The sequence below is a fragment of the Aquarana catesbeiana genome, linkage group LG02 (genome assembly GCF_042186555.1).
Source record: "Aquarana catesbeiana isolate 2022-GZ linkage group LG02, ASM4218655v1, whole genome shotgun sequence".
NCBI lineage: Eukaryota > Metazoa > Chordata > Amphibia > Anura > Ranidae > Aquarana > Aquarana catesbeiana.
In genome coordinates, this window is record NC_133325.1 from 418,962,948 (window position 1) to 418,990,700 (window position 27,753).

General features: G+C 40.7%; 1 protein-coding gene across 1 annotated transcript in view; it reads right to left on the reverse strand.

Annotated features, from left to right (window-relative positions):
- Positions 1-2,466: 2,466 nt before the first annotated feature.
- The window catches only part of ZMPSTE24 (zinc metallopeptidase STE24), a 30,868-nt gene continuing 5,581 nt past the window's right edge, over positions 2,467-27,753 (reverse strand). Inside the window, exons 2-10 of the mRNA XM_073615443.1 lie at positions 18,607-18,753; positions 17,060-17,146; positions 16,637-16,753; positions 14,190-14,342; positions 13,968-14,109; positions 12,474-12,637; positions 6,853-6,963; positions 4,028-4,171; positions 2,467-3,153 (exon numbers count right to left, since the gene is read on the reverse strand). Coding sequence (XP_073471544.1) covers positions 2,929-3,153; positions 4,028-4,171; positions 6,853-6,963; positions 12,474-12,637; positions 13,968-14,109; positions 14,190-14,342; positions 16,637-16,753; positions 17,060-17,146; positions 18,607-18,753 — 1,290 coding nt within the window. The 3' untranslated portion in view covers positions 2,467-2,928. The remainder of the gene's footprint in view (positions 3,154-4,027; positions 4,172-6,852; positions 6,964-12,473; positions 12,638-13,967; positions 14,110-14,189; positions 14,343-16,636; positions 16,754-17,059; positions 17,147-18,606; positions 18,754-27,753) is intronic.

The window sequence follows — 27,753 nt, forward strand, 5'->3', positions numbered from 1 at the left end:
GCTTTGGCAAAAAAAAAAAAAAAAAAAAAAAAAAAAAAACCACACACCACAACCTGAACCTGGAAGTGGATTGTAAAATCTGGTGCAGCTCTGCATAGAAACCAATCCCCACTTTTAGTCAATCAACCCCAGTCTCTGCAATACCTGCACATTACCATGCCATGTCAGAAATCCAACAAAGCTCCTGACTTCCCATATTAGGCTGACAATGCTATGCTAAGCTCAACAGCATGGTTATTAGCCCTGCCCAGTTCTGATCAACTAAAGAACAACTCCCTTAATAAAAATATGGTACATGTATTCTGTAGCCCATCAGAAGACAACACCATTTGTAGATCTTACAGCGTTGTCAGCACACAAAGTTAGGAGCCCGTTGGATTTCTTTTTTTTTTTCCCCCAAACATGAACTTTTTATTAAGAAAAATGTTCATACAAGGTCATACAAAGTATAACTAAACCAAAATCTCACTAGAGTATACATCAATTCACAAGAAAAATTGGGTTGTTCATCCCTAATTGAAGTCAGTAGTAACCAGGCACAACTTATAGGTTATCAAATAGACCAGTGGTTCTCAACCCTGTCCTCGAGTACCCCCAACAGGCCACATTTGCAGGCTTTCCTTTTATCTTGCACAGGTGCTTTAAATCAGAGTTAATGGTTTGGTATTTGGACAGCTATTTTATTTAAGAGAAATTCCCAAAACATGGCCTGTTGGGGGTACTTGAGGACAGGGTTGAGAACCAATGAAAGAGACCAGACCGGAGAGGGTCTTACTAGTTACATGCAGAAAATGTGTTCAATATAAAACCTGTAACATGGTTGTCAGTATACACACAGTCTGTAGTTTGACGTTTAAGAAGAGAAACATTTAAAAACAAAAAGGTGTCGGAGGATTGTAACCAACGGTCCCAAATTTTATTGTATTTAGAGGGACATCCCCCGTGCATGTATAAAAACGTTATATGGCAAAGTATTGTTAATTTCACATAGCCATGTGGCGTGTTTCGGAGGTAGGGTTCTCGAGCCCAGTGGATTTCTAAGGCCCCTTTCACACGTGCGGACCGTATGTCCGTATTTCATCCATCCGTTTTTGGATGAAATACGGACATACATGCATCCCTATGGGATAGCGGGTGTCAGCGGATGTACATCCGCTGACACCCGATGTTGTCCGGCTCCGCTCTCGTCCGATTCTGCGGACAGAAGAAAATCCTATTTTTCTATCCGTCTGCAGAGCGGATCGGATGAACACGGACAGACGGTCCGTGTTCCTCCGATCCCCCATAGGGGAGAGCGGAGATCTGACAGGGCGGTCCCTGCACAGTGTGCGGGTCCCGCCCTGTCATCTGCCTGCTCAGCTGGGGAAAGCGGAGCAATCCCCGCTGAGCAGCGGATGTTCACTGGGCGGATCAACACGGATCCGTCCCGTGTGAAAGGGGCCTAACAGTGTTTCTCAACAACTCCAGTCCTCAAGGTGACCCAACTGGTCATGTTTTCAGGCTGTCCATTACTTTGCACAGGTGATTTGATCATTTTCACTGCCTTAGTAATTACCACAGCTGTTTCAACTGAGGGAAATCCTGAGAAAACATGACCTGTTGGGGCACCTTGAGGACTGGAGTTGGGGATTATTTACTAAAGGCAAATGCACTTTACACTGCAAGTGCGTTTGTAAGTGCAGTCGCTGTACATCTGAGGGGGAAGCTCTGCTAATTTTATCATCCAATCATGTACAAGTAAAAATGCTGTTTTTTTTATTTTGCTTGCATGTCCCCGTCAGATCTACAGCGAGTGCACTTGTAGTGCAAAGTGGATTTGCCTTTAGTAAATAACCTCCAGTTTGTATTTTAAATGTGCTTGCAGTCTTTTTTTTTTTTTTTTTAAATGAGAAAAAGCATGGGGTAACATGCATTACTAAGATGTGAGGTAGGATATCCTATCCTTGTGTCCCCATTTAGGCTGGGTTCACACTATTGCAAATTGGATACAGGATCCCCGCATCCAATGCACAATAGCAAGAGATTGTGACCGGCCCTCTATGGAGCCGGTTCACATATCAGATGCGGCTCCAGTGCAAATTTGTACAGGGGTCCTGTGCGTCTTTTGGTCCGTTTCAGGTCCGAATTCAGCCAAAAATTGGAGCTGGAATCGGACCTGAAACGATGAACCAGGTCGCACCGGACCCCTGCTGGGAGCCGCATCGATATTAAATGTGAACCCAGCCTGAGTCAGTCACTAACCCAGAACAAGCCATGTGCATATCAGATAAATGCAAATGCTTGTTCTTGTACAGGGTGACTGGTCCTGTATCCATCCCCCCTCCTTCAATTTTCTGCAGGCAGCCTTTAGTGAGTAGGTCTGCTGGATCCCTCTCACAGCTCTGCTTTCTGCACAAGCTATGTGCAAGCTACAAGCCAAGAGCTGCATTGCTATAAATCAACTATAAAAACACCCTGAAAAACAGCTTTATGGTTTCATATAAAGTTTTTATTTGAATTGCAGCTTTACTGACAAATGTTTTCTCTGGAATAACTGCTGCAAGGAAAAAAAATAAATGAACTTCACATATATTACAGTAAAATGTTCTTGTTCAACTCCACAAGAACCCACAATAATTCACTGGAAAAAAAAAAAAAGTCTGAAGCAAACAAAGTCCATTTAAATTAATAAAAAGGCAACATAAGGCTTTTTATACAGGTCAATTAAAAGCATAAATTCATTTAAGAAAAACCATGTCATTTACATTTTATACACTTCTTCTCAGGTCCTTAAAATGTCCCCTATTCAATGTATCACAGATACATTTAGAATCATAACTTGGTAGAGCACTATGTAGAATTTCAAACTGACAAAAGGGGACAAAAGAAACCTAATGATACTGGTGTAAGTTTTCTTCTTGTTTTATCTTTGGGCGATTGCAAATATTGTCAGTTTTGCTTGTCACCTTTCAGAGCTTGTAGTCTTTCCAACAGGGGAGGGTGAGAATAATGCCACATTGAAAACATCCAATCTGAAACTGGGAATCCCAAATTATCCTTATTTAGTTTAATTAGGGCAGAATACAAATCTTTGGCTTTTCCAAGATTCTTAGCAAATGCATCAGCTTGGAACTCAAACCTTCGGCTCAGCACAGTCAAACAAAATGAGAGAACCTAGGAAGGGGAGAAAAAAAATAAATAAAAAAAATTATTAAAAACACCCCCACACACACACAACCCTTATATAGTTAGGAGAACAACAATGAATACAAAAAGGAGGAGTTGATGTACTAAAGCGGGAGTGTGCAAAATCTGGTGCAGCTGTGCATGGTAGCCAATCAAAAAAAAAAAAAAATAAACCCTGGAAGCCGGTTTCTATGCAGAGCTGCACCAGATTTTGCACTGTCTAGTTTTAGCAAATCAACACCAAGACTGTCCATAGGCAGATTTTAATGGCAACATGTAATGGGAGATCCGACCAACACACTTATAGTCACACCACTGTAACCTGACTGACACGCTGTTAAAGCTAAATTCTTTCAAATATAGGAGCAATATATATTATATATATTCTATCCCCCACCCCCTTTTATTTAGTCCAGCCACTTTTGTGATTAACTTAACTTTGCCAGACAGCACAGCCAGGAGGGTGGCTTCAATTTTTTTTTTTTTTTTCGTCAGAGTTAAGAAATGAGGTCACAATCTCTTACAGCCTACCGATTCAGCACTGTAGGAGTGGCAACACACTGATGAGCCATCAACACTTCTCATGCTTCCTTCTGAATAGGGTAAGAGAACTAGAAACCACAACCATTTACATTTTTCCAGCATCTTCAATAATGCATGTGCTAGGCATAGACAGAATAAAGGATAACCCACAGCCTTCATTTTTATCTGCTATTCATTTTTAGAAGACCATCACTTCCACATTGCAATAATATGAACTGCCCATCAACCAAATAATTCCACAGTAAAGTTGTTGCTTTTAAATTCATTTACACTGAAGCTAAAATTGTTAGAGTTTTTATTGATTAGCTTTTTGCAATACCTCATTGTATGGAGAAAATATGAACTGAAATATTATCATCAGGCCTATGAGAGTGGGTTGTGCTGTGTGGAATCCAAATGCAGCAAAAAGTTCTTTTCGACCACTGAGCACGGCAAATAAAGAAAAACAGAGAAACGAATTCATCTGATGGAGGAAAGAAAAAAAAAATGAATATTCTAAATAATTTATATTAACAAAGAAAAAAACAGTTATAAATCATGTTGTAGGTGCCATGTTGAGCTCTAGGTTCCAGGACAATTTAGGTTAGGTAGCCAAAATTGTAGAACTCAAAACAACATCATTAAAGCTTACATTTTTTTTTTTTTTTTTTTTTAAATGGTGTGGGGAAGGGTTTGCATCAATCATGCTTTAAAATTACGGAGTAAGCTGCCTGTAAAAAATAAAAAAGCTACAGCTGCTGCTGGTATCCTGTTCCATGCTATACTCCTTTTCCTCTCACTGGCTGCTACACCAATACGGTTTTCTCTAGTTATGTAGCATCTGTCAGAGTGTAATGGGAGTCCAGGTATCAAACACCAGTGGCATCTATATCTCTTTGAGAACAAAGATTTGATTCCCTGGATGCAGAAGAGACAAGTAGGGCCTTTAAAGCTGAAGTTTGGTATGAATTTTATTCCATAGCTACATTGGTCCATGTACACATACATCTCATACCCGAGTGATCCCTGTGGAAGCTGCAAGTCACTTTAGTAGTCGCTGCTACCACAGTGATAGCAGCAGTTTTCTGGGTCCCATGCCTTTTGCAGGAGCAACTACAGGAAGTTGATCGCTTGGCACCGCTTCCCAGAACACCTGGCATTTTTTTCAACGAATACAAAGCATTCTTTGACTGGACGAAGTGAGGAGGCAGGCAATGACACCATGACTGTCATGTTATCCAATCAAAGAATGACTTGTATTAAATTTAAAGAATTTTTTTTAATAATATTATTATTATTATTATTATTATTAACAGTCCCAAGTGAGCAGCCCACTGTAGTTAGTGTGCAGAGAGGAAGCATTGGACCAGGAAAAACTGCTGCTATCACTGCAGCTTCCACAGGGATCGCTCAGTTACGAGATATGCAAACTTACATAGTTCCAAGCTGACCAACGTACCTATGGAATACAATTCTTAAAATGCCATCTTTAACGACTGTAAACAAACCATGGGTAGGACAAGCAGACAGCAACTTGGTTAGAGACTGAACATTAACCACCAATGTAGAAGACAGTGTTAACAATCTCTGTATTTTTCATTTAAATATGCAAAATATTCAGAAATGTACTATATAAAAGAAGAGTAGAATATACTAACATACTGTTAAATCCAACCGTTCATTAGAAATACTCCAAAACAGTGGATGAGAATATAGATCTTTAAAAAAGGTAGTCAGCTTATTGCCAACAGGCTAATACAAATGTTTTATAAACACATTCCTAAATATACAGTAGTTGAATAAGTACATGGGAACAGCCATATTTGTTAAATTAAGTAAGCAGAACTGCCTTTAATGGAATAATCTGCTCAGGGTAAAAATAGCACTTTACATTTGATCCTGTAATTGGCTTTATACCTGCAGTTATTAAAATGGTTGAAAATCCTTTTATATATACCCAGTGAAGTGACTAGCCTCAGGTAATACAGAAATGAAACAAATCCTCTTACATAAAAGTTTATTTGCAGTCTTCTCTACATCTATTCAAAGCCCCAAATTTATAAAGCTTGTCTGAGGTGTCCAAAAACAGGCAGCGGAAAGCTTAAGTCACTCTGCAGAGCTCAGTAAGGAGAGCTCTGACAGCTAATTGGGAGGAAAGAACACACCCCCTTCATACAGCACACAGTAAAATAGCTGAGGCTATCAACTGGTGGCCCCTCCCCCTCTCAATATTTTTATCTTGTGCAGTGATATAGTAATATGTGTAGTAGTATCCTGGGTATAATAATTAGTAAGTACTCTTTGCAGCAACCCAATTCTTCCAGAGAGATGCACTTTATTGACTTCCAACACAGAACAAGGTCCAAAGTCCACAAAAAATCCGACAGAGTATATAATTCAGAGTCCCATTTTTTCCTAGGTCTGTGCCTTCATAGTTATATACAGACAAAAACTATACATTGACTATAGACTTAACACCATGTTATATTCACTAGACATTGAATGGCTGAGCAATTTGATTGGCCGTCTCCATTCAGGCCTTTGATATACGTTAGTCTTTCAGACAGACAACAACCCCCAGCCGTGAACAGCTGCAGTCATAAACCGCCCCAATTTGCACTCCCACATATCAACATCAACAAGTCCCCTTAGATATGTGTAATTAGATTAACAGATACCACCTGAACACCCTTTGAAATGTTCAATTAGGTTTAACACATCAAGGGTCTTCAGCTGTCCCCTTGCTATGTTAAAATTCAGTTGACTTGGACAAGTCAACTGAATTTCTGGTCAACATGGCACTCCAATACAACATTATACATAAATCGGCCAACATATTACAACATCTTGGTGTCAGGAATACTTGTCAGAAGTGACTAATGCTGATAGAGGATCGAGGCAGCAGACAGAAACGACACCTTGTGCTCTGGATAGAGACAAGTACACACTATAGGGATATGCTTTGTTATAAATTTCATGTCTGAGGTTTACAACCACTTTAAGAATAGCAAGGGCACTATGAAATACAGATAACTACTTGAAAATGTGCTAGAAATATACAAGAGTTCTACTTTCAGTAAAGTTTACATTAACTAAAGTTTACAATAGTCTTTGAACATACATCCATTATCTCGAAAACATAAGATACTGTAAATGTGTATTCACCTGACTAATGACTATGTTCTTTACTGTGTGGCCCAACTTCCAGTGGCCCAGCTCATGTCCCAGAACAGCCAGAACTTCAGGATTGTTGCAGCCTTGCTTCTTATTAGCATTCTAGATTTGGAGAAAAAAAAAAAAAAAATTTATATATATATATATATATATATATATATATATATATATATATATATATATATATATATATATATATATATATATATATATATATATATATATATATATATATATATATATATATATTTCAAAACTTTAAGCAACCACTGTGATTGGAGTGCACTAGAGCATTGTACCCCTCATAAAAAACAAAACAAAAGTATTAGCCAGCCAAAGCTATGCAAAAAAAGTCAAAACATTCACTCAATTAACCAAAGATAAAAAAAAAAAAAAAAAAAAAAAAAAAAAAAAGGTCACATTTAAACTCAGAAGACCGTTTACCTGTTGACTGTTTTTAATTTATTTTAAATAGGATGGCTCTTCCCCACCTACCTATCCAGTAACTTTATTCACATAAATCATTTAGAACATGGCACTGTATTTTTTTTTTAATCCTCCAAGTACATTATTTCTGCATTGCTGTTGTGTGATCTTTAACTGTTCCTTGGCATCTGCAGGGAATGGTCTTTGGGCTTCTATTACTCTTCTGATGTATGCTCACTACAGTGTGAGTCAGTGTCTGGCCAGCTTTGATTGGTGCTGTGCCAGTCACATGACAAAAAAAAAAAAAAAAAATTAAAGAGCAACAGCAATTCAAATAAAATACCAAAATGCAAAACTGTTTAAATAGCTCCCTATAAAATCTTTATTGCACATCAAATTTGTATTTTTTGGTGCAATAAAAGTAGTATGGAGTTTTTTTTTTTTTTTTTTCAGAATCATATTTAGCTAGGTGATCTAAAGGCTGAGCTGGGTGCCGGCCCAGACATGTGGGCAGATAACAACTTCATTGCTGCGATCTTGCCCAAGGCTGGACTGGCTCTGACCTCAGCTGACAGCGAACTGCACTCCTGTGATCCAGGCTTTGGCTGTACTTCTCCTTTAATATGGTGTAGGCTGAGTCAGAGATGTCTGAACTAAGTGAAGGCTAGTTTCAGTCAGCATCCGCATCCAAGGTGCTTTTTATTATACGTGTATTAATTACATTTGATACTTTTAATACTGATTTATATTACAACTAAGGCTTTTTTGCGAGTCTCAGTGAATGTGATTAATCAGCATACTATATCCAGACAACCCCATAGTGTTTATCAATAGGAGGACATGGATGAGGGGAGTGTCATTTACCACACTGTATATGCCCACATGTGTAACACTCTATATAGTCACATGGGCTGCACAAAAATGGGAAAAAAAAAAAAAAAAAAAAAAAAAAAAAAAAAAAAAAAAAAGGGAAGAAGAAGAGAAGGAGGAGGAAACAAAGACCTTAGAAGGGAACTGAAATATAAGCATGCTCCATAGGAGGACACCAGTTGGTCTACATAATTTCAGCCTGCAATGGGGACACAAGAGAATAATGGGAGGGACAGCTGAAGGCAGGTTTAACCAGATATATATTCAATCTACACAAAACAAATGTCTTAATGGCTTTGTGAGAATGCACACTCTTTAATAGCATGTAATGAGAGATTTTCATAGCAGAGTTGGACACTTAGAATTCCTGTTTCTGATGATTCTAAAAGGCCCTGAATCCCCTTCCCTTCTAAATGGCCCACTGCAGCCTTATCACACAAAAGTAGAATTATGTGATAAGAAGCTAAAGAATTGGTTTGAAAAGCCTACAGGTTCTTGCTCCAAACAGTGCATCCGGAAAGTATTTACAGTGCTGCACGTTTTCCACGTTTATTCCAAAACGGATTAAAAATTCATAATGCTCCTCAAAATTCTACAAACAAATGCCCCATAATGACAGTGTGAAAGAAGTTGGTTTGAAATCTTTGCAAGTAAAAAACTAAAATCACATGTACATAAATGTAATGGCAAAAGCTGTAAATACTTAAAACTGAGCTTCGGTGCATCCTGTTTCCACTGATTAGCCTTGAAAACGTTTCTACAACTTGGAGTCCACCTGTGGTAAATTCAGTTGATTGGACATGATCTGGAAAGGCACACACCTGTCTATATAAAAGGTCCCACAGTTAAAAGGGGTTGTAAAGGTAATTTTTTTTTTTCTTTAAAAATAACAAACATGTTATACTTACCTTCACTGTGCAGCTCGTTCTGCACAGAGTGGCCCCGAACCTGCTTTTCTGGGGTCCCTCGGCGGCTGTCTCAGCTCCTCCCAGCAATAACTAACCACCTTAATGCGAGCTCCCTCACATGGTGGTTCGTTATTGCCGGCGGCTATAGCCGCTCGCTGTATCACTCGGCCCCGCCCCCCGGCGCGTCGCGTCATTGGATGTGATTGACAGCAGCGCGAGCCAATGACTGCGCTGCTTTCAATCCATCCACTATAGCCAATCAGCGACCAGGCTGATCGGCTGAATGGAGGTCGGGAACGAGCAGGCGAGTTTTTGAGGTGTCAGGTAAGTAAAACGGGGGGCTGGGGGCGGCGGTATTATCAAAAGTTTTTTCACCTTAATGCATAGAATGCATTAAGGTGAAAAAATGTATACCTTTACAACCCCTTTAACAGTGCATGTCAGAGCACAAAGCATGCAGTACAAGGAATTGTCTGTAGAACCCAGAGACAGGATTGTATCAAGGCACATGTCTGGGGAAGGGTACAGAAAAAATTCTGCAGCAGGTCCCAATGAGCACAGTGGCCTCCATCATCTGTAAATGGAAGACGTTTGGAACCACCAGGACTCTTTCTAGAGTGGGCCGCCCGGCCAAACAGAGATCAGAGAAGGGCATTAGTCAGGGAGGTGACCAAAAACCTGATGGTCACTATGACAGAGCTCCAGCATTTCTCTGTGGAGAGAGGAGAACCTTCCAGAAGAACAATCATCTCTGCAGCACGCTACCAATCAGACCTGTATAGTATAGTGGCCAGACAGAAGCCACTCCTCCAGTAAAAGGCACATGACAACCCACCTGGAGTTTGCCAAAAGGCACCTGAAGGACTCTGACCATAAGAAACAAAATTCTCTGGTCTGATTAAAACAAAGATTGAAACAAAGATTGAACTCTTTGGCCTGAATGGCAAGCATCATGTCTGGAGGAAATCGGGCACCGCTCATCACCTGGCCAATACATCCCTACGGTAAAGCATGGTGGTGGCAGCATCGTGCTGTAGGGATGTTTTTCAGCGACAGAGTTTAGTCAGGATCGAGGAAAAGATTAATGCAGCAATGTACAGAGACATCCTTAATGAAAACCTACTCCAGAGCGCTCTAGACCCCTAGAAGATGAAGGTGGAGGTTCATCTTCCAACAGGACAATGACCCCAAGCACACAACCAAGATAACAAAAGAGTGGCTACGGGACAACTCTGTGAATGTCCTTGAGTGGCCCAGCCAGAGTCCAGACCTAAACCTGATTGAACATCTCTGGAGAGATCTGAAAATGGCTGTGCACCGACGCTTCCCATCCAACCTGATGAAGCTTAGCGAGGTCCTGTAAAGAAGAAAATCTTAAAAACTGCCAAAAAATAGGTGCGCCAAGCTTGTAGCATCATACTCAAAAAGACTTGGAAGCTGTAATTGGTGCCAAAAGGTGTTTCAACAAGTATTGAGCAAAGGCTGTGAATACGTGATTTTTTTAAATTTTTTTTTATAAACTTGCAAAGATTTAAAAACCACACTTCTTTCACGTTGTCATTATGGGGTATTGTTTGTAGAATTTGAGGAAAATAATGAATGTAATCAATTTTGGAATAGGACTAACATAACAAAATGTGGAAAAAGTGAAGCGCTGTGAATACTCGAAGTCGCATACGTGTGGAAGCCCTTCTTTCTGGCAGGATATGCCGGACCTGCAGAGCGCATGCGCTGCAGACTTCAGCAGCTGCATGCAGGGTCAATATCTCCTAAATCTTGCAGGTTTAGAAGATATTCTTTTTACCTACGGGTAAGCCTTATCTGTAGGTAAAACTTACCAAGAGTGAATACAACCGCTTTAAGGATTAAATGGAAGGAACAGCTCTTGGGAGTGCACTACTACAACTTCCACAAATAATCAGATATATGCAGATAGGATAGGTGGTTCTTAGTGTGACCAACAGATTTTTTTTTTTTGGACCTGTATGGCAAGCTCAGAAGCCTCAGAAAGTGTTTACTAGCAGCCAGAGGATTCTGCAGAATGGGGTGTCTTGGTGTACAAATGCTATCCTGGAATGGAAATTAGGGACTGGGAAGAAAAATAATGTTTCTGGTGATAAGGGTTACTGGATTTACCTTACATTAAATTTTTTTTCGTACAAAAAGAGCCCCTGTTTTATGAGTGGAATTTACCAAGGCTTAAGCAGACAGAATATGGAGCAGCTGTGCATGGCAACTAATTAGGTTCCATCTCTCATTTTTAATGCTAAAGCCGGCCATAGACTGTTTAAATCTCAGCCGGTTCAGCAGGAAATGGCAGAGATTCAAACCCTGTATGGGCAGGTTAGATGTACCAAAGTTGATCGATCATTTTGGGTACATCCAGCATGTAGGATTTTTCTACATGCGAGTACTGCCAGCAGCTATAGCCGCTAGCAGTAACCAGCTGAGAATGCTCCCCACACCCCCTGCTAGATGAATACAATACTGCAGTGGGAGGCATTCCCTCATCAACATGGACTGTGTTGACAGGGGATTTGAGCAATTTTTCTTTTCTTTCCACTCATGGTGGAAGGAAAGAGAATTGTTTCATCTATGACCAGCTTAATTGAACAAGTGTGTATATATTTACTGGTTACTATGCACAACTGCTACAGTTTTACTAAATTCCTTTCTATGTGTCATGCAGAAGGCTATATAGTCTATGAGAGCTGTAACTAAGTCTTAGTGTCCACCCACTTCAGACATGGTCCGTTTCTCAAAGGCAAGACTGCATCCCTCAGTGAATGATACACAAAACACAGGCAGCCACTGCTAAATCGACTGACTATCATGATGAGCCAACAGCTTCAAGCACTTACCTAAATACATATATCAGGAGTTTAAATGTTGTACTGAGATGGGTCTCTTTTGGAATTTAACACCTCTTTTTTCACAAGAGAGAGAACTTGCCTATAGAGACCAATTGGCCGTGGTTTTTTTTGGAATATACGAGCGGGTTTTCAAATAGTTTCCACACCTTTATATTTTTGTTGGAAACGGTGAGGGCGGGAGGAGTAGTAATTGGTCTGTCTGAGAGCGTCATGTGACTAGTCTGTCTGGCAAGCTGGCTGACCTTGCAGTCTAGTATAGGAGTTTTTACACTGTGGTGAAGATGGCCGCGAAGCTTACATCAAAAAAAAAAAAAAAAAGCGTGCAGAAACATTTTGAAGAACCCTCATAATTTAAAGCAAGCACACATGACTCCAAAGCAATTCCCCCCCCCCCCCTTTCAGGTGTAACAAAACAGCAAACAACTTAGTATGTAACTAAATCGCAATTCCCATGACTGAATATTCCTGTCCGAGTAAACAGCCCTCAGCATTTCAGTTGTGCAACCCTAATTAAGGAATTTCACTTTTAATTCACCTTGGCTCTCAACTTCATTTCAGCAGTTTCATTGTCTGAGGTCTCTTCTGCGTTGTCTTTGTTTAGTGGCGAGTAGTCCTCCAGGAGTGTGTCAAATAAAACAATCCTCTTGTTTTTAAAGAATCCATAAAAATATGCATTGCTGTGAGAGGACCGTTTTGAGCCTAGATAACACAATTGTATAATAAAATTACATAAGGCTGAGAGAAAAAAAAAAAAAAAAAAAAAAAAACCCACACACACACACGTAATAGATCTTTAGTGAATGCCATGGGGTAGGGGTGGACCCAGTTTTCTTAGTGGGAATCGTATTATGCACATGTATGTAGTAGGAATGTTGTTCCCGGTGAAACATTACAATGTACGCAGTGATGCTACAGTTCCCGACTAGTTGGTGGTACAATACAGGCTGGCATTTTTTGCCAACTGCAAGTCAGATATAATGGCTTCATTATTTTAGGTCAAACAAGAGACACGCATGCAAATCCAGATACAGCATGAAGTCAAAACTACAAATCTGCATACTTGTTTAGAGAGTCGGTGAATCAAAGCATTGAAGCCATTGGATTAGATTGGCAGTCTCTCATTCTTAAATGTGGGGAGGTCAGCAATGGCAGCATTTATATTTAGTCAATACAAAAACTTTTTGATGGTGTTAATCCAGCCATAGATTGTTCGAATCTCAGCAAAGATGCAAGCCATCCATGGACAGGTTGACTGTACCCAAGTCGATCGCATAGATTTTTACATGCGATTGTTGACAGTGGCTATAGCTGCTAGCAATAACCACTGTTCTCCAGGCAGGAACGGCTCCCTGTGCTCGCCCCAAACAAAAGCTCCACCCATCAACTCTGACTGTGTTGATGGGAAAAGCGAGCGATTTTCCTTTCCTGCAACCCATGGTTGCAGGAAAGAAAAATCACATAATCTATGGCCAGCTTTAGTGTTTAGAAATAGCAAATGTGACCGCTAGCATGTTCCAAGACTTGGTAGGTAGCTCAGATACTCATCTACGTCACAACATCTTTCCTCACACCTGTCAGGACCAGATGTACTGTAGTTTGTGAATAGACGGTTTCATTTAATCCCATCTGAGAGATTTTTCCAAGTTGGAAATTCTGTTTACAACACCAAGTATTCATGAAGCCCCTTTTGCAAAACAGGCCATCCAGTTAGCACTAGACTGGGCTGTGAATGGCCACCGCAAAGAGCTTTTAAAAATAGTGAACACAATATGTGACAGTAGGCCCAACACAGAGTTTGAACATATATTTAATAAGCTGTAAACTGTGGCCCTATATTACCAGGGACCCCAAACCGATATCTAGCTTAGTATTTAACATGTGAATATTTCTTTCCCCAAATCCATGCCTCCCAAAAATCATTTGTTTAACGTGGCGATAGAATCACATTTAGGCAAAACCATGAAAATATCTTGGCAGTTGGAAGAGAATATAGTCTCTAGTACATTTGCTTTCAGAAGGTGCCTCTTACCTTCAACAACATAAACTTTGGTCAGTGGAAAGGAAATACTTTTTGCCATTGTTTCAATAGCATCCTTTAGCTCTCCATCAGGAAGTGGGGTGAATTTATCAAACAAGGGTGCAATATAGTCTGCATATATTGTCACAAGTACCTAAAAGTAAGGAAATATATGGATAAATCTTGCACATCAAGATATCAATATCAGGATATAGGTACAGTTATATTTCTTACCAGAGACACCACCAGAGTGAAGAGCCATGCATAGACAAAGAAGTAGTCACCGCCAATCTTGATTATATACAGCAAAAGAGATGTAACAGGAAGAAGAATGCACTGAGTGACCAAGAATTTCTTTACGGCATCTTTGAAGAAGAATCCAAGGGTCTAAATTTACAAACACACGGAATAAATACATAAAAACACTGCTATATTGCTGTGGTTAAAAGGTTCATTAATGGCCTAATATTCTAGACTAAAAAAAAAAAAAAAAAAAAAAAAAAACTTAAATTCTCAGTGCATTAAGAATAATGTGCAGTATTTTAGATCTCATATACAAAAAAATAAAAGTGTACAGATTTTACAGAATGTGACCTGTTATATCATTTTTTGGCACCGCTCAAAAGGTAGAGGTGAAAGGTGTATCCATATGTCCCAGAGCATGGGGGTGCAGGCTTATCCTGATACCAATGCAGACGGCTAGTAAATGTAAAGCGGAAAAGATCGCTGCAACGCCTGACCAGCCCAGGTGAACACAACCACAAACTCTGATACGTTTTGCCCTGCCCACCGGGACTCCTATGACTAAGCCCCACAGGGCGGGGCAAAATGCATCAGAGTGTGTAGTTGTGTTAGACATTCAAACTTCCAGGGCATGGAAATTTCTGGAAGTTGAAAGAAACCCAATGTACACTTTTCTTTAAAGAAAGCAGCAGTACCACTGTCTGGTAATAGATCTCCAAGCAGGCTCAGATCATCAGGTCAAAATCAACAAAAAAGAACAAATGAACTAGAATAGACTGATGCACCACAGCAACACGCAGATGAAAAATTAAACAAGATCACATAAAAATATATGCATCCTCAGCCTTGATGACTAAAACATTCTTACCAAGATTAACACCTGATAGGAACAAAGATTAATATGACAGGCTCTCACCCATCATGAAGACGATAGTGTTGCTCATCTGCTGCCTTCTCAGCTCAGTGTCTGTCCAGACCAGGGCTAAGTTTACATGATCCTCCTCAGATACTACAGGGCAGCAGACAACTGACTCATTGGTACAAACACAGGGAAAACAATCCCAAATATATACCCATTCTTTTAGATGAAGATTACAAGCCCTCTTAAACAGTTGTATTTATAGGTGATATAGAGAGAATATATATATATTTTCATAGCTTGGATACATACCAGTAGCCAGATCACCTATAAATACAACTGTTTCTCATCAAATGACACTGGCTGGGAAGGGGTTAAACATCTAGGGCAATCAAAGTGTTAAATGTGTGCCTAACCAGTAAACAAAGACATTGGTTTGGCACACATTTAACCCTTTGATCACCCTAGATGTTTAACCCCTTCCCAACCAGTGTCATTAGTACAGTGACAGTGTATATTTGTATCACTGTATTCCTGTCACTGGTTCCCAAAAAAAGTGTCATTATCCGATTGTCTACCGCAATATCACAGTCCCGCTATACGTCGCTGATTACCACCATTACTAGTATATATTAAAAAAAAAAAAAAAACACCCCACACACCATCTTTTGTAGACACAAACTTTTGTGCAAAATTAATTTGCAAGGAATGCGCTGGATTTAATTCACTGCTTTGCAAGGAAACAAAATCCACCACATCCCTGCTGACAGAACAGAGCTCTGCCTTGTTTACACAGGCAGAGCTCTGTTCTGTGTCTCTCCTCACCAATCAGTGGGGGCTGGCAGTCATAAATTGTCCAGGACACGCTAATCGGCTTGTGCTGTCTAGTCACAGCACAACCGCTTTGCTGCATCCCCCCTTCCAGGAGGTGCCAAATCATGTACTAGGAACGTGATCCAGCACAGGAGAGCCACTCTGCCACCACACTCCTATGTGAGGTGGTTGGCAAGCGATTATAAAATACTTCATGAGCTATACTCCAATTGCCAGCACACCAAAGGCAAAGTCTACTTTTCTGTGCATGTTTCACGTAACACCTATATTTAAAAAGTCTGCACAGCCACCCACCCTCCCTAAGATGCCAGGGGGTTCATCTTCCTACCGGCCCGGCTCCTTTCAAATCAATGGCTGTGTTTGGCTCCAACTGCATCATACTTTCATAGGACTGTCAAAGGAACAATTATGGGCTCCACCTGCCACTATGGCAAAGGGACGCCCTTCTCAATAGAGCACAAGTGTGGTGACATCACTGCACTTGTAGTAGTCCATTGACACTTCCTCTAGCCCCTTATTGAAGATCTGTACCTTGGTATGCTCATGCAGCTGCAGAAAGTCTGCAGGAGCCAGAGCATTGTAACCCCAATCAACTGATCGCAGTTACACTTTCCAGGCTCCTGTCCAGAAAAAAAAAAAAAAAAAATACATGCATGTATTAAGTTACATTGGGGGCATTTATATATTTTTTTCCAAAAAGGTGGACTTAGCCATTAAAGCCATGCCTTTCTTTAACTAGGATTACCTGTTGGTTGAAGCCATGCTTTTCTTCAATAACAAAGGTACTGTATAAGCTCCATGGGAGACCAGTCAGGGAACTGAACAGTGTGGAAAGTAACAGGAATATCAGCGAGTGAGTAATCTAGGATTAAAAAAAAAAAAAAAAAAAAATTATTATAATAAAAATAATAATTTACAAGTAAAATAACCACTCAATTCAGTTACTTAAATGGATTTTACTGGTCAATAATGTCTTTAAATATTAACAGTTGGATAAGATACTTTTTTGCTGCCACTCACAGTAATATTTAAGCTGCTGCATTTAACCTCTAAAACTACTGAAAACTATAGCTGAGATGACACCTAAAATGCAACCTTATCCTTAACTAATGGCAACATTTAAAACAAATGGACTTTAAAATTCAAACAAAAGAAATTTCAAACCCACCTCATACTCTGGAGTGAAGCCTCCACGAACCAGTACATGTTCTGACACATTCCACAGGAAAGGGATGCCTCCTAAAACAAGAATGAGCTGCACAAAAGACAAGTGTAAGGTACAACACCAATTCAGAAAGGCTAGATCACCAAATATAAACATAATCCTGTAGATCAGAAGTAGTGTAAAATACAAATACAGTAACATTTAGGTGGGCGGCACAGTGGTGTAGTGGGTAGCACTCTCATCTAGCAGTAAAAAGGGTCGCTGGTTCGAATCCCAACCACGACACTACCTGCCTGGAGTTTGCATGTTCTCCCTGTGCTATGCGTGGGTTTCCTCCGGGTACTCCAAAGACATGCTGGTAGGTTAATTGGCTTCTGTCCAAATAAATTGGCCCTAGTATATGAATGTGAGTTTGGGACCTTGGATTATGGGGCTCCTTGGGGGTGGGGACCAATGTGTAATATATATATATATATATATATATATATATAGTGGAGGAGCATCTTGATGGGATGCAGTGTGCAGGGATGGGGACAGTTGTGGACGTGCACCCACACTCGCTCGGCTTGGACTTGTGTCTTTATTCAACCTTACTATGTAACAAATACAGTAACATTTAAAAAATAAAAATGTATGTCATGAAATGCAATAAAAGTTGGATTGGAGTTGGACAAAAGACACACACACACACACACACACACCATTTTTTGTAAAATATAAAAGATGGTGTTATGCCAAGTAAATAGATAAACAGGTCATGCTTTAAAAATTGCACACGCCTGTGCAACAGCGGCAAACATACATTTTACCACTATAGATTTACAGAGGAGGTCTACTGCTAGAATTAGTGCCCATGATCTGACATTCGCAGTGATACCTCACATGTGGGATAATCAATGTTTGCTTGCGTGCAGGATCAACGTGCACGTTCACCTTTGTGCATGAGCACAGGGAGGCGGGGCCAGTTACTTTTTTTTTTCTTTTTTTATCAATTTTTTTTTACACTGTTGCTTGAATTTATTTGGGAGTCCAAGACCCTAAATTTCTCCGCTGCCCTTAAAAGCATTCAAAATACTAAGATCAGTGTTTTTGAATGCTTTCGATTAAAAAAAAAAAAAAAAAAAAAAGAAGGGGTGCAGTTGAAATCCAGGTAAACCGGGAGTGATGTAGAACTGCTTGAAGTCCAGCAACATATGGGTTCATCGCTGGTCAGCAAGGCGGTTAAACAAGCTGCTAGCAGGACTTCTCAGAACTTGTTGAAAACCTGCCAGCAGCTTGTTTATCCATATCAACACTAGCATCAAGCAATTTCAGTAGGTTTCATTGCTGTGATAGTTTGACAATTACTCAAATGTGCTTTATAACAACATTTATACCAAGTTCTCTTTTGGTGGCATGTAATATATATATATATATATATATATATATATATATATATATATATATATATATATATATATATATATATATATATATATATATAGACACACACACACACACACACACACACACACTTTTTGATTACTCACATACAATCACAAGAAACTTACTGTGCCTTCTATTTCAGAGTATAATCCAGACCAAAAACTGAAGGTACTTTTATCAAGCTGATAAAGGCGAGATTTCTCAAATGTTTCTGAATCCATAATATTACCAAGTTCAGAAGGCACGTGTGTTGTAGTTCGATATACCTTTCTCTGCAATAGAGAACAAAATTCTTTAGTACAAAGTTTAAAGCAGTAATTACCCAGTCCACACTATTTACAGTAATACAGCACCAAAGACAGATCAAAACACAGGGATTTCCACTGTCAGTAGGAGCCCCCATAGCCAAGATAAAATGTACACTTGAACTAATGTCTTACTATGCATCCACAGCAAATACTTTCAAAGTATGCAGGTTTATAAAATACAATAAAGTGAAAAAAATAAAAAGTTACACTAAAAAGATTTATAACTGGTTTCAAATGTAAAAGCTTCTGCTACCTATGGTGGGATTACAATCCATTTTCAACAATCTGTCTCATCACAAACTGTACACAAGCACAAGAGAAAAAAAAAAAAAAACAACAACAACAAACAAAAAAAAAAAAGGAATGGGATAAAGGAATATTCCTTTATCCCATTGTTTTTCAAATCTATGTACAGTACAAACTGTATGATTAAATCAGTTCTGATATCGCTGTTTTACTAACCTGACAGTTTATTATTCTAAACCTTCATTTTGTTTGCAAATATTAAAGATTCCAACTACCATGAAGAATGAGTCCTTACATTTAAAGAGTACCTGTCATTTCAAATCCATCATGGCAGTGCCTGTTAGCGGGGCATCCATTCACCTGCAGCCACCACGTCCCTCACCTTGTTGTGTCACTGTCGCATCACCAGCCATCCCATTAAAGTGAATAAGACTGTCGGTGAGTCAACAGCAGATCAGAGGAGGAGCCACTGCGGGACAGATATGACAGTTGCTCTTTAAAAATTATGATTTAAATCGAGCCTTTTTATTAGCAATTTAAATAGACTTGATTTACATCAAAATCTCACCCATGCAAGTAAGTTCAATGGAAATCAGCCAACGGTTTCAAAACAAAAACTACCCACTACTGCATGCACTGTGGGCTTCTGTCAAAAAGGTACGCGAACACTACGGCTGCTTTCACACTGAGGCGCTATATCGCTAATAGTGCCTGTAAAGAGCCTCTCCTCTCACTCCAGTGTGAAAGCCCGAGGGCTTTCACACTGGAGCAGTGCGCTGGCAGGACACCAAAAAAAGTCCTGCAAGCCGCATCTTTGCAGCGCTGTAGGAGCAGTGTATACACCGCTCCTAAAGCGTCCCTGCCCATTGAGATCAATGGGCAGCACCGCCGAACCGCCGGCAATGCACCGCTGCAGCGGAGCTTTGCAGGTGGTTTTAAACCTTTTTCGGCCGCTAGCGGGGGTTAAAAACGACGGTAAAGCGCCGCTAAAAATAGCAGCACTTTACCGCCAACGTCCCCAACGCCCCAGTGTGGAAGTAGTCTAAATCTCTCACTGATGCCTGCCAACAGACTTTCCTGGGTTCCCAGGAAAACCATTTAATCAGATAAAACTAATAGGAGAGCAAAAAATGAGCCATCAGTCTAATAATCCAACTTGGCAGAATGCAGGGAGAATACGTATACCAAAATTGGAGCACAGGCCTATACAAAACTTATCCACTAGGAAGCAGGCTAAAATTTAGAGGCAAAAAACTACTGCATGTCATATTAGTCCATTTTTATGAGAGATGTACTGGGAACACTTGGATAATGGTTTATCTTTCTTAGGCATTTTAATTCAAGTAACATTTCATATTGAAAAACCCCAAGAAACTAATAACAAGGAATCAACCCTATCCTTTGGTTTCCAGCTCATGCTGATGTTCCGGATAGATATACATTTTTACACAAGACCACAATAAAATCTCTCATGTCATTTGTCGGGTTTGCTATGCTACTCCCATGTGTTATGTAGTGAACGGTGGTCTCGTCTGTCAGGTGTGTGGAAAAAGATTTAGGAATTCAGCACAGCCTCAAAAGTATTTATTTTATTTATTTATTTCAGGTACTTATATAGCGCCATCAATTTACGCAGCGCTTTACATATATATTGTACATCAGTCCCTACCCTCAAGGAGCTTACAATCTAAGGTCCCTAACTCACATTCATACATACTAGGGACAATTTAGACAGGATCCAATTAACCTACCAGCATGTCTTTAGAGTGTGGGAGGAAACCGGAGTACCCGGAGGAAACCCATGCAGACACAGGGAGAACATGCAAACTCCAGGCAGGTAGTGTCATGGTTGGGATTCGAATCAGTGACTCTTCTTACTGCTAGGCGAGAGTGCTACCCACTACACCACTGTGCCACCCATGTTAAACACTTCTTCAGACTGCTTTTAGCAGAGAACAAAGATAAATTACAACAGTACACGTATCTATCTATTGATGGCCCATATGTCAAAGCCATGCCACAACTGAAGCTACGCACTTTTCACCCAAGCTCACTGTCCTTTTTAATATCAGGTTTCATTTTTCATGTATACAAACGGGTCACCCGCTTATCAGAGCAGTATGGAAAGAAGACCAGCTGTACAGAAGAAGTACAAAATTCCAACAAGCAAAACAGTACACGTATCTATTTCAGCTGTGTTTTAGCAGTTTGCCTGGGGTACTGCTTAATAATTAACCGACCTGGTGTTCAATAAAACTTACACTGTTGTAGAGGCCTGAAGGTTTGAGAACATGCTCCAAACAAATACTTGTAAGGGACCATTTTTGCTGGCACCGTTTCCTTTTTTTTTAAAGAGAAGTATGTTTTTTTTTTGCAGATTTATGCTTTCCTAGGTGGCTGCAGCATCTGTCCCCCACTGGCTCTAAAACTAAGAACCGAGCAATCAAACACCGCAGATTGCTTGGTTCGCACAGCTCCCGAGCAGAGAGCTGGTGACTGTCAGTCACCGCCACCAGCTCCCTGCTCTGCCCCCCTCCTTGCTCTCTGGAGCGCTATGCTGTGGAGAGGGCAGGATCAGCCGGCTCAGGCTCTCGCTGAGAGGCTGAGCTGGGCGTCGGTCCAGGCATGTGGGTGGATCCTGACCCCAGTGTTGCGATTTTGTCTGAGCCTGTGACATCAGACAGTGGATTTCAGCCCACTGTCTGCTGAAAACGGGTCACACAAAACGGACTGCACTAGTGTGATCCACAGGAGAAGTACAGCCAAACGAGCTTTGGCTGTATTTCTCCCTGAAATCATTTCCCTACTGAAGTGCATTAGGCTCAATTGACAATAGTACGACTTTGGACACAAAGTCGCCACCCATCTGGAAATCATGCGACTTTGGAGCACTAAGGTGAACCAAGCCTTATGCAACATTTGACTATCAAAATTCGAAAGAGGAATTTGATAATTTGCAGATAAGTACTGGTTTAACCACTTGCCGACAGACTTACGGCAGTATACATCATCCCCTTAAAGAGCCGCGCACCCGCAGCACAGCAACAAGAGCTAGAACGGGGATTTGTATGTTTAAACACACAAATCCCTGTTCTGTCAGGGAAAAGTAGACATATCGTTTGTCCCTTCTAAGTAGGAACAGCGATAGGTCTCCTCCCCCAGTCAGTCCCATCCCCATACAGTAAGACACATTTACTAGGGAACAGTTAACCCCCTTAAATCTTTCCCGTAGTTTGTAGATGCTATAACTTTTGCACAAACCAATCGATATACCAAAAATACGTAGAAGAATATATATTGACCTAAACTGATGGGAAAAAAAAAAAAAAAAAAAGGGGGGGGGGGGTCTCTTTTCAAAATCGTTGCTTTTTTTTGTTTATAGCGCAAAAAATAACAGCCGCAGGAGGTTATCAAATACCACCAAAAGAAATCTCTATTTGTGGGGAAAAGACGTCAATTTTGTTTGGGTACAACGTTGCACAATTGTCAGTTAAAGTGACACAGTGCCGTATCGCAAAAAAAAAATGGCCTGGTCATTAAGCAGGCAAATCTTCCGTTCTGTAAGTGGTAAAAGTGGAACTCCAGAATTTTTGTTTTTGGTATAACCACGAATCACATAGGTTACTTCTATGTTATTCCTGCAATGCAGCTGATTAGTGTACAATTGACAGTTTCAATATCTTGGCTGCCACATACACTGCGCTTCTTCCAGAGCTGAAACAGACAGTTACGGCAATAGCACAGTTCGGGGATTGTGTTGTTCATTTTCCCCTTAGGCCCCTTTCACACTGGGGCGGTGGGGGCGTCGGCGGTACAACAGCGCTAGTTTTAGCGCTGCTGTACCGTTGTTCTTGCAGCGGTATTCGGCCGCTAGTGGTGCGGTTTTAACCCCCGCTGGCGGCCGAAAAAGGGTTAAAGTCCCTCGTACAGCGCGGCTATAGCCGCGGCTATAGCCGCGGTATAGCCGCGCTGTCCCATTGATTTCAATGGGCAGGAGCGGTGAAGGAGCGGTGAATACACTGCTCCTTCACCGCTCCAAAAAAGCGGTTTGCAGGACTTTTTTCACCGTCCTGCCTGCGCACCGCTTCAGTGTGAAAGCCCTCGGGCTTTCACACTGAACAAACAGTGGAGGCTGTTTAGGGGCGGTTTGCAGGCGGTATTTTTAGCGCAATACTGTCTGCAAACCGCCCCAGTGTGAAAGGGGTCTTATGCTCCCCTTGCCATTCACAAAACACCTTGTATTCAGTTCACAGAATGGACTTGGAGATTCTGTTGTTCATCCGCCCTCTTCTCGTAGGTTAACGAAACAAGTACACGTTATGTTCTATTCACACAAAAATGCCCTGTCAGCACCACCTGGCTTCACAAAATTGGAAAGAATAATTATTATTATTATAATAAATAATAATAATAATAATAATAATAATAATAATAAAGAGGTGGGTGAAAACCGTCAGATGCAGTCACGGTTTGGGTATTCTGGTGTCAGCATACAATAGCCAGCAGAGGAGATTCCCCCGGTACGATATTCAGCTTCAGAAATCTGTGCATATATGGCTAGTTTTCAAGAAAGTCTTCCAAAAAGAACACCTGTTCCAGTGGTGAGGGGAATTTACCTTTGTCAAGATTTTCTCTTACTTCCTGTTGTGTCCCTGTTGCGGTTCCAACATGACCGCACAAAGCAAGGTCCATAAAGACATGGATGAGCGAGTTTGGGGTGGAGGAAGCTGACTGGCCTGCACAGAGTCCTGACTTCAACCCGATAGAACATCTTTCGGACGAATTAGAGCAAAGACTGCGAGCCAGGCCTTCACGTCCAACATCAGTGCCTGACCTCACAAATGCACTTCTGGAAGAATACTCAAACATTCCCATAGACACACTCCTAAACCTTATGGACAGCCTTCCCAGAAGAGTTGAAGCTGTTATAACTGAAAAGGGTGGGCCAACTCAATATTGAACCCTACGGACTAAGACTGGGATGCCATTAACGTTTATGTACGTGTTAAAAGGCAGGCATCCCAATAATTTTAAACACTATAGTGTATATTGCAGGACCGCATACCTTGTATCGCAAGCCCTAGTTATTTTCCCCACTATGTGCAGACATGTTGCCTCTTGCACAGTACAGATGAGTGTTGATCACAGACCTCAAATGAAAGACAAAAAAACAAGCACGAAAGATTGTGCAGATAAGATCACATTTTAATAAACTCCAAAAGAATAAAAAAAAGTGTACCCAGAAGAGAGTGATTTATTCAGGTCATATCACCAGGCAGAAATACCTCCATTGGGGAAACCTGGTCACCTAAACCAAACGCCTAAGACAGTCTGATTGGGAAGAAGACATCAGGAGAGATGCAAGAAGAAATGCTGTCATCTAGAGTGAACTCTGTTGAAACCATGGGATAAACATAGATCCAAAAGTCCCTAAAGTGTGGTAGAGGGGGACAGACTTGTCACAGGATTAGTAAAGTACCTTCACCAACATGTTTCAGGGCCCATGCCCAATCAAAGGACTGCTTTACACAGACAGCGATGTGGACACTTGCTAAGAATTATGTTTTCTCTCCAAATAACAGGACAGGAGGAATGGTAAGAGATGGAGAGGAGTGCTTACTAAAGTCAAAATTTGCACATCAGTAACATTGCTAATTAGTTTGCTTAGGCCAAATATTTTAGGTAAAGGACAAGTGTCTGAAACAACTGATGAAGTTCAGAGAATCATCTGCTCTAAATATTTGGGTAATGGAAAGGCTAAAGCCCCGTACACACGATCAGACTTTGACGGGAAATGTTGGATGTGAGGTTGTTGGCAGACAATCCGACCATTTGTATGCTCCATCGGACAATTGTTGTCTGACTTTCTGCCAACAAATGTGTGTTGTCGGACTTTCCGATCGTGTGTACAAAAGTCCAAAGTACAAACACGCATGCTCGGAAGCAGAAGCGGTCGGTCTTGTAAACTAGCACTCGTAATGGAGAATTAACATTCTTGACACGGCAAATTATGAAATCCTGAAATGCAGCGCACAATTCTCTTCTTCTTTAATGGGATAATAATGAAGCTGCTTTGCTGGTGATACTGATGGAGTTTTTGCAAAAGAATTTTCAAAGGCTTTTTTTTTTCTAGTGATATCAAGACTATTATTATGCTTTTTTTTTTTTTTTTTTTTTTTTTTTTGTGCAAGTTACAACACCATTATCCCCTAGTTTTTAAGAACAAAGATACAACTATGTTGTTGTCCCTTGTTAATTTTACATTTTTTTTTTTTTTTAAATGTAACTGCTACTCCCAAACTGTCATTTGAAGTAAAACAAGTATTATTCTCCACAATTTTTTTATTGTGCATAAAAAAAAAAAAAAAAAAAAAAAAAAAAAAAAAAATTTTTTTAGGACATGCTATCTGCCGATAGAACTTAACCAAAAAGTGCATTCCATGCATCCAATAATATAGAAAATATACCAAATCAAATAACTCCAAGGCCAATAATAAATAACACGTTATCTCCTCCGATTGCACAACATGTCTGGCTGATGGAACGGCTGTTCAGAAGCAAACTGAAAAGCACAAAAAGGAAAAGCGCTAAATGAAAAATGTGAAAAAAGTGCGAATCAACACTCACCAAACTTCTACCAACACAAAATTAGCAGAAGGAGCCCAAAGGGTGGCGCTAAAGAGCTAAAAAACCACGTATTACGTCTAGTACATCACTACGTTCAAATTGTTGGCCAACATTTGTGTGACCGTGTGTATGCAAGACAAGTTTGAGCCAACACTCTTCAGACAAAATTCCACGGTTTTGTTGGCGGAAAGTCCAATTGTGTGTACGAGGCATTAGACCGGCCATACATTATACAATTTCCTTTAGCTTTATAAAAACCACATAATAGGTCAAACCTAAACACTTTCAATTTGTATGCTGTCAGGCAAGCCTTTGAACTACATAGTTGGAGGCAATTCTAAAGGAAATTGAATAAGAAAAATAAATAAATAAATAAATAAAAAAAAAAAAAAAAAAATTGTATAATGTACGGCCAGCTTTACGCTAAAATCCAATAGTTTATATAAATATTCTTTATAGCGGGGGGGGGTGGGTCAGCAATCTACCAGTAGATCGCAGACAGATTACTGGTAGATCTTAGTCTGGCCTTGATGACCCACCATTCCAGAGCATCAAACAGAGTGCAATACAGAGGGACTACTTGTAAAGTTGGAGTTGTAGTAGGGAGCAAGAGCTGCATAAGCCGATGCTTCCTCTGTAGTCCTGGCTCCTGTCTCATGCGGAGTGATACCAACTGCACTCCACCTCTTATCCCAGCTAGCAGTCTCTAGAGTGGTGCCAGCAAGTTCACAAGTTCAGCAGGCACTGCTGCTCCTCTGAAAAGTGATCTGCGAGTATTTGACTGGTGGTGAGGAGGCGATAAGTTGCTGCCTTCACCACCTGATTCAAACCCATGATTGCTGTGCAATGCACACAATTGCGACACGGTAGTACAGCAATTAGATGTTTAAATCAGGTGTGCAGGAGGAGACACTGTGCCGGGTGATCTTTGACTTCTCCCCTGTTGTTCAGGTAGATCTCCACCTCTTTAAAAAGGGGTTGTAAACTCCTCCCCCCCACCACTTTTTTTTTTTTTTTAAAGAACATATCATACTTACCTCCACTGTGCAGTTCGTTTTGCCGTCTTCTGGGGTCCCCCAACGGCGCTTGAGGCTCCTCTCCGCATCGGAAGACCCCCTAGGAGAAGCGCTCTCCCTGGGGGTTACCGTGCAGGCGTGCTCCTGAGTCCATAGACACAGAATCCTGGACTCGGCCCCACGTCATTGGATTTGACTGACAGCAGCGAGAGCCAATGGCTGCTCTGCTATCAATTTATCGAATCAAGAGCCGAGACCCCGACCAGGGAGGGTTTGCGCATCTCCGGCGTGGGAGCAAACGGGCTCAGGTGAGTAAAATGGAGGGGGGGGGGGGGGGGAATGGGAATTGGGTGTTGGGGACTGGTCAGTGACAGAAGTTCTCACCTTGATGCATAGGATGCAGTAAGGTGAAAAAACACGGGGGTTTAAAACCCCTTTAGGGTGGCCTACCCCTGCTTTATAGTGATGTGTCTCCTACAAACAATAAAGTTTTTTTTCTTTTTGAGGAACGAATTAATTTCCTCAAGGGCAACTGTTAGATACCAAAGTTCCACAGCCTCCAAAGAGGTGAATCATATAATCATATCAGATAATGCATGGTAGTAACCACAGAGCATAGCACATTCCTCCCCCCCCCCCCCCCCCACACCTCACATGCCGTAATAATATCTGTATGAACTCTAAGGGAGATTTCTTTGGATATTTAGCTGTGTAATACCAACTACTCGTGTAAAAATGATAAAAACACATCCAAAAGACAACTACGCTCACACGGAAATCCTGCTGACCACTGCCAAAAAGACACAAAGCGATGGGAAAATCCAAACTGTTGCAGTTATCACCAGAACTGATGAAAAAGGAAATCTTGCAATCAGGACACATTTTTCTATGACAAATGTATAAGAGAAGATCTTTCTTACTTTGGGTTCTGTTGGGTCTCTGGGACAGGAATTGAAGGAGAATCTCACCAATGGTGCACAGATTGCAAAAACAAAGCAGATAGATGCTTTAAACATTCCCTACACTATACAAAATGGGCCCAATTTTTTTTTTTTTTTGCTTTAGATACATTTAA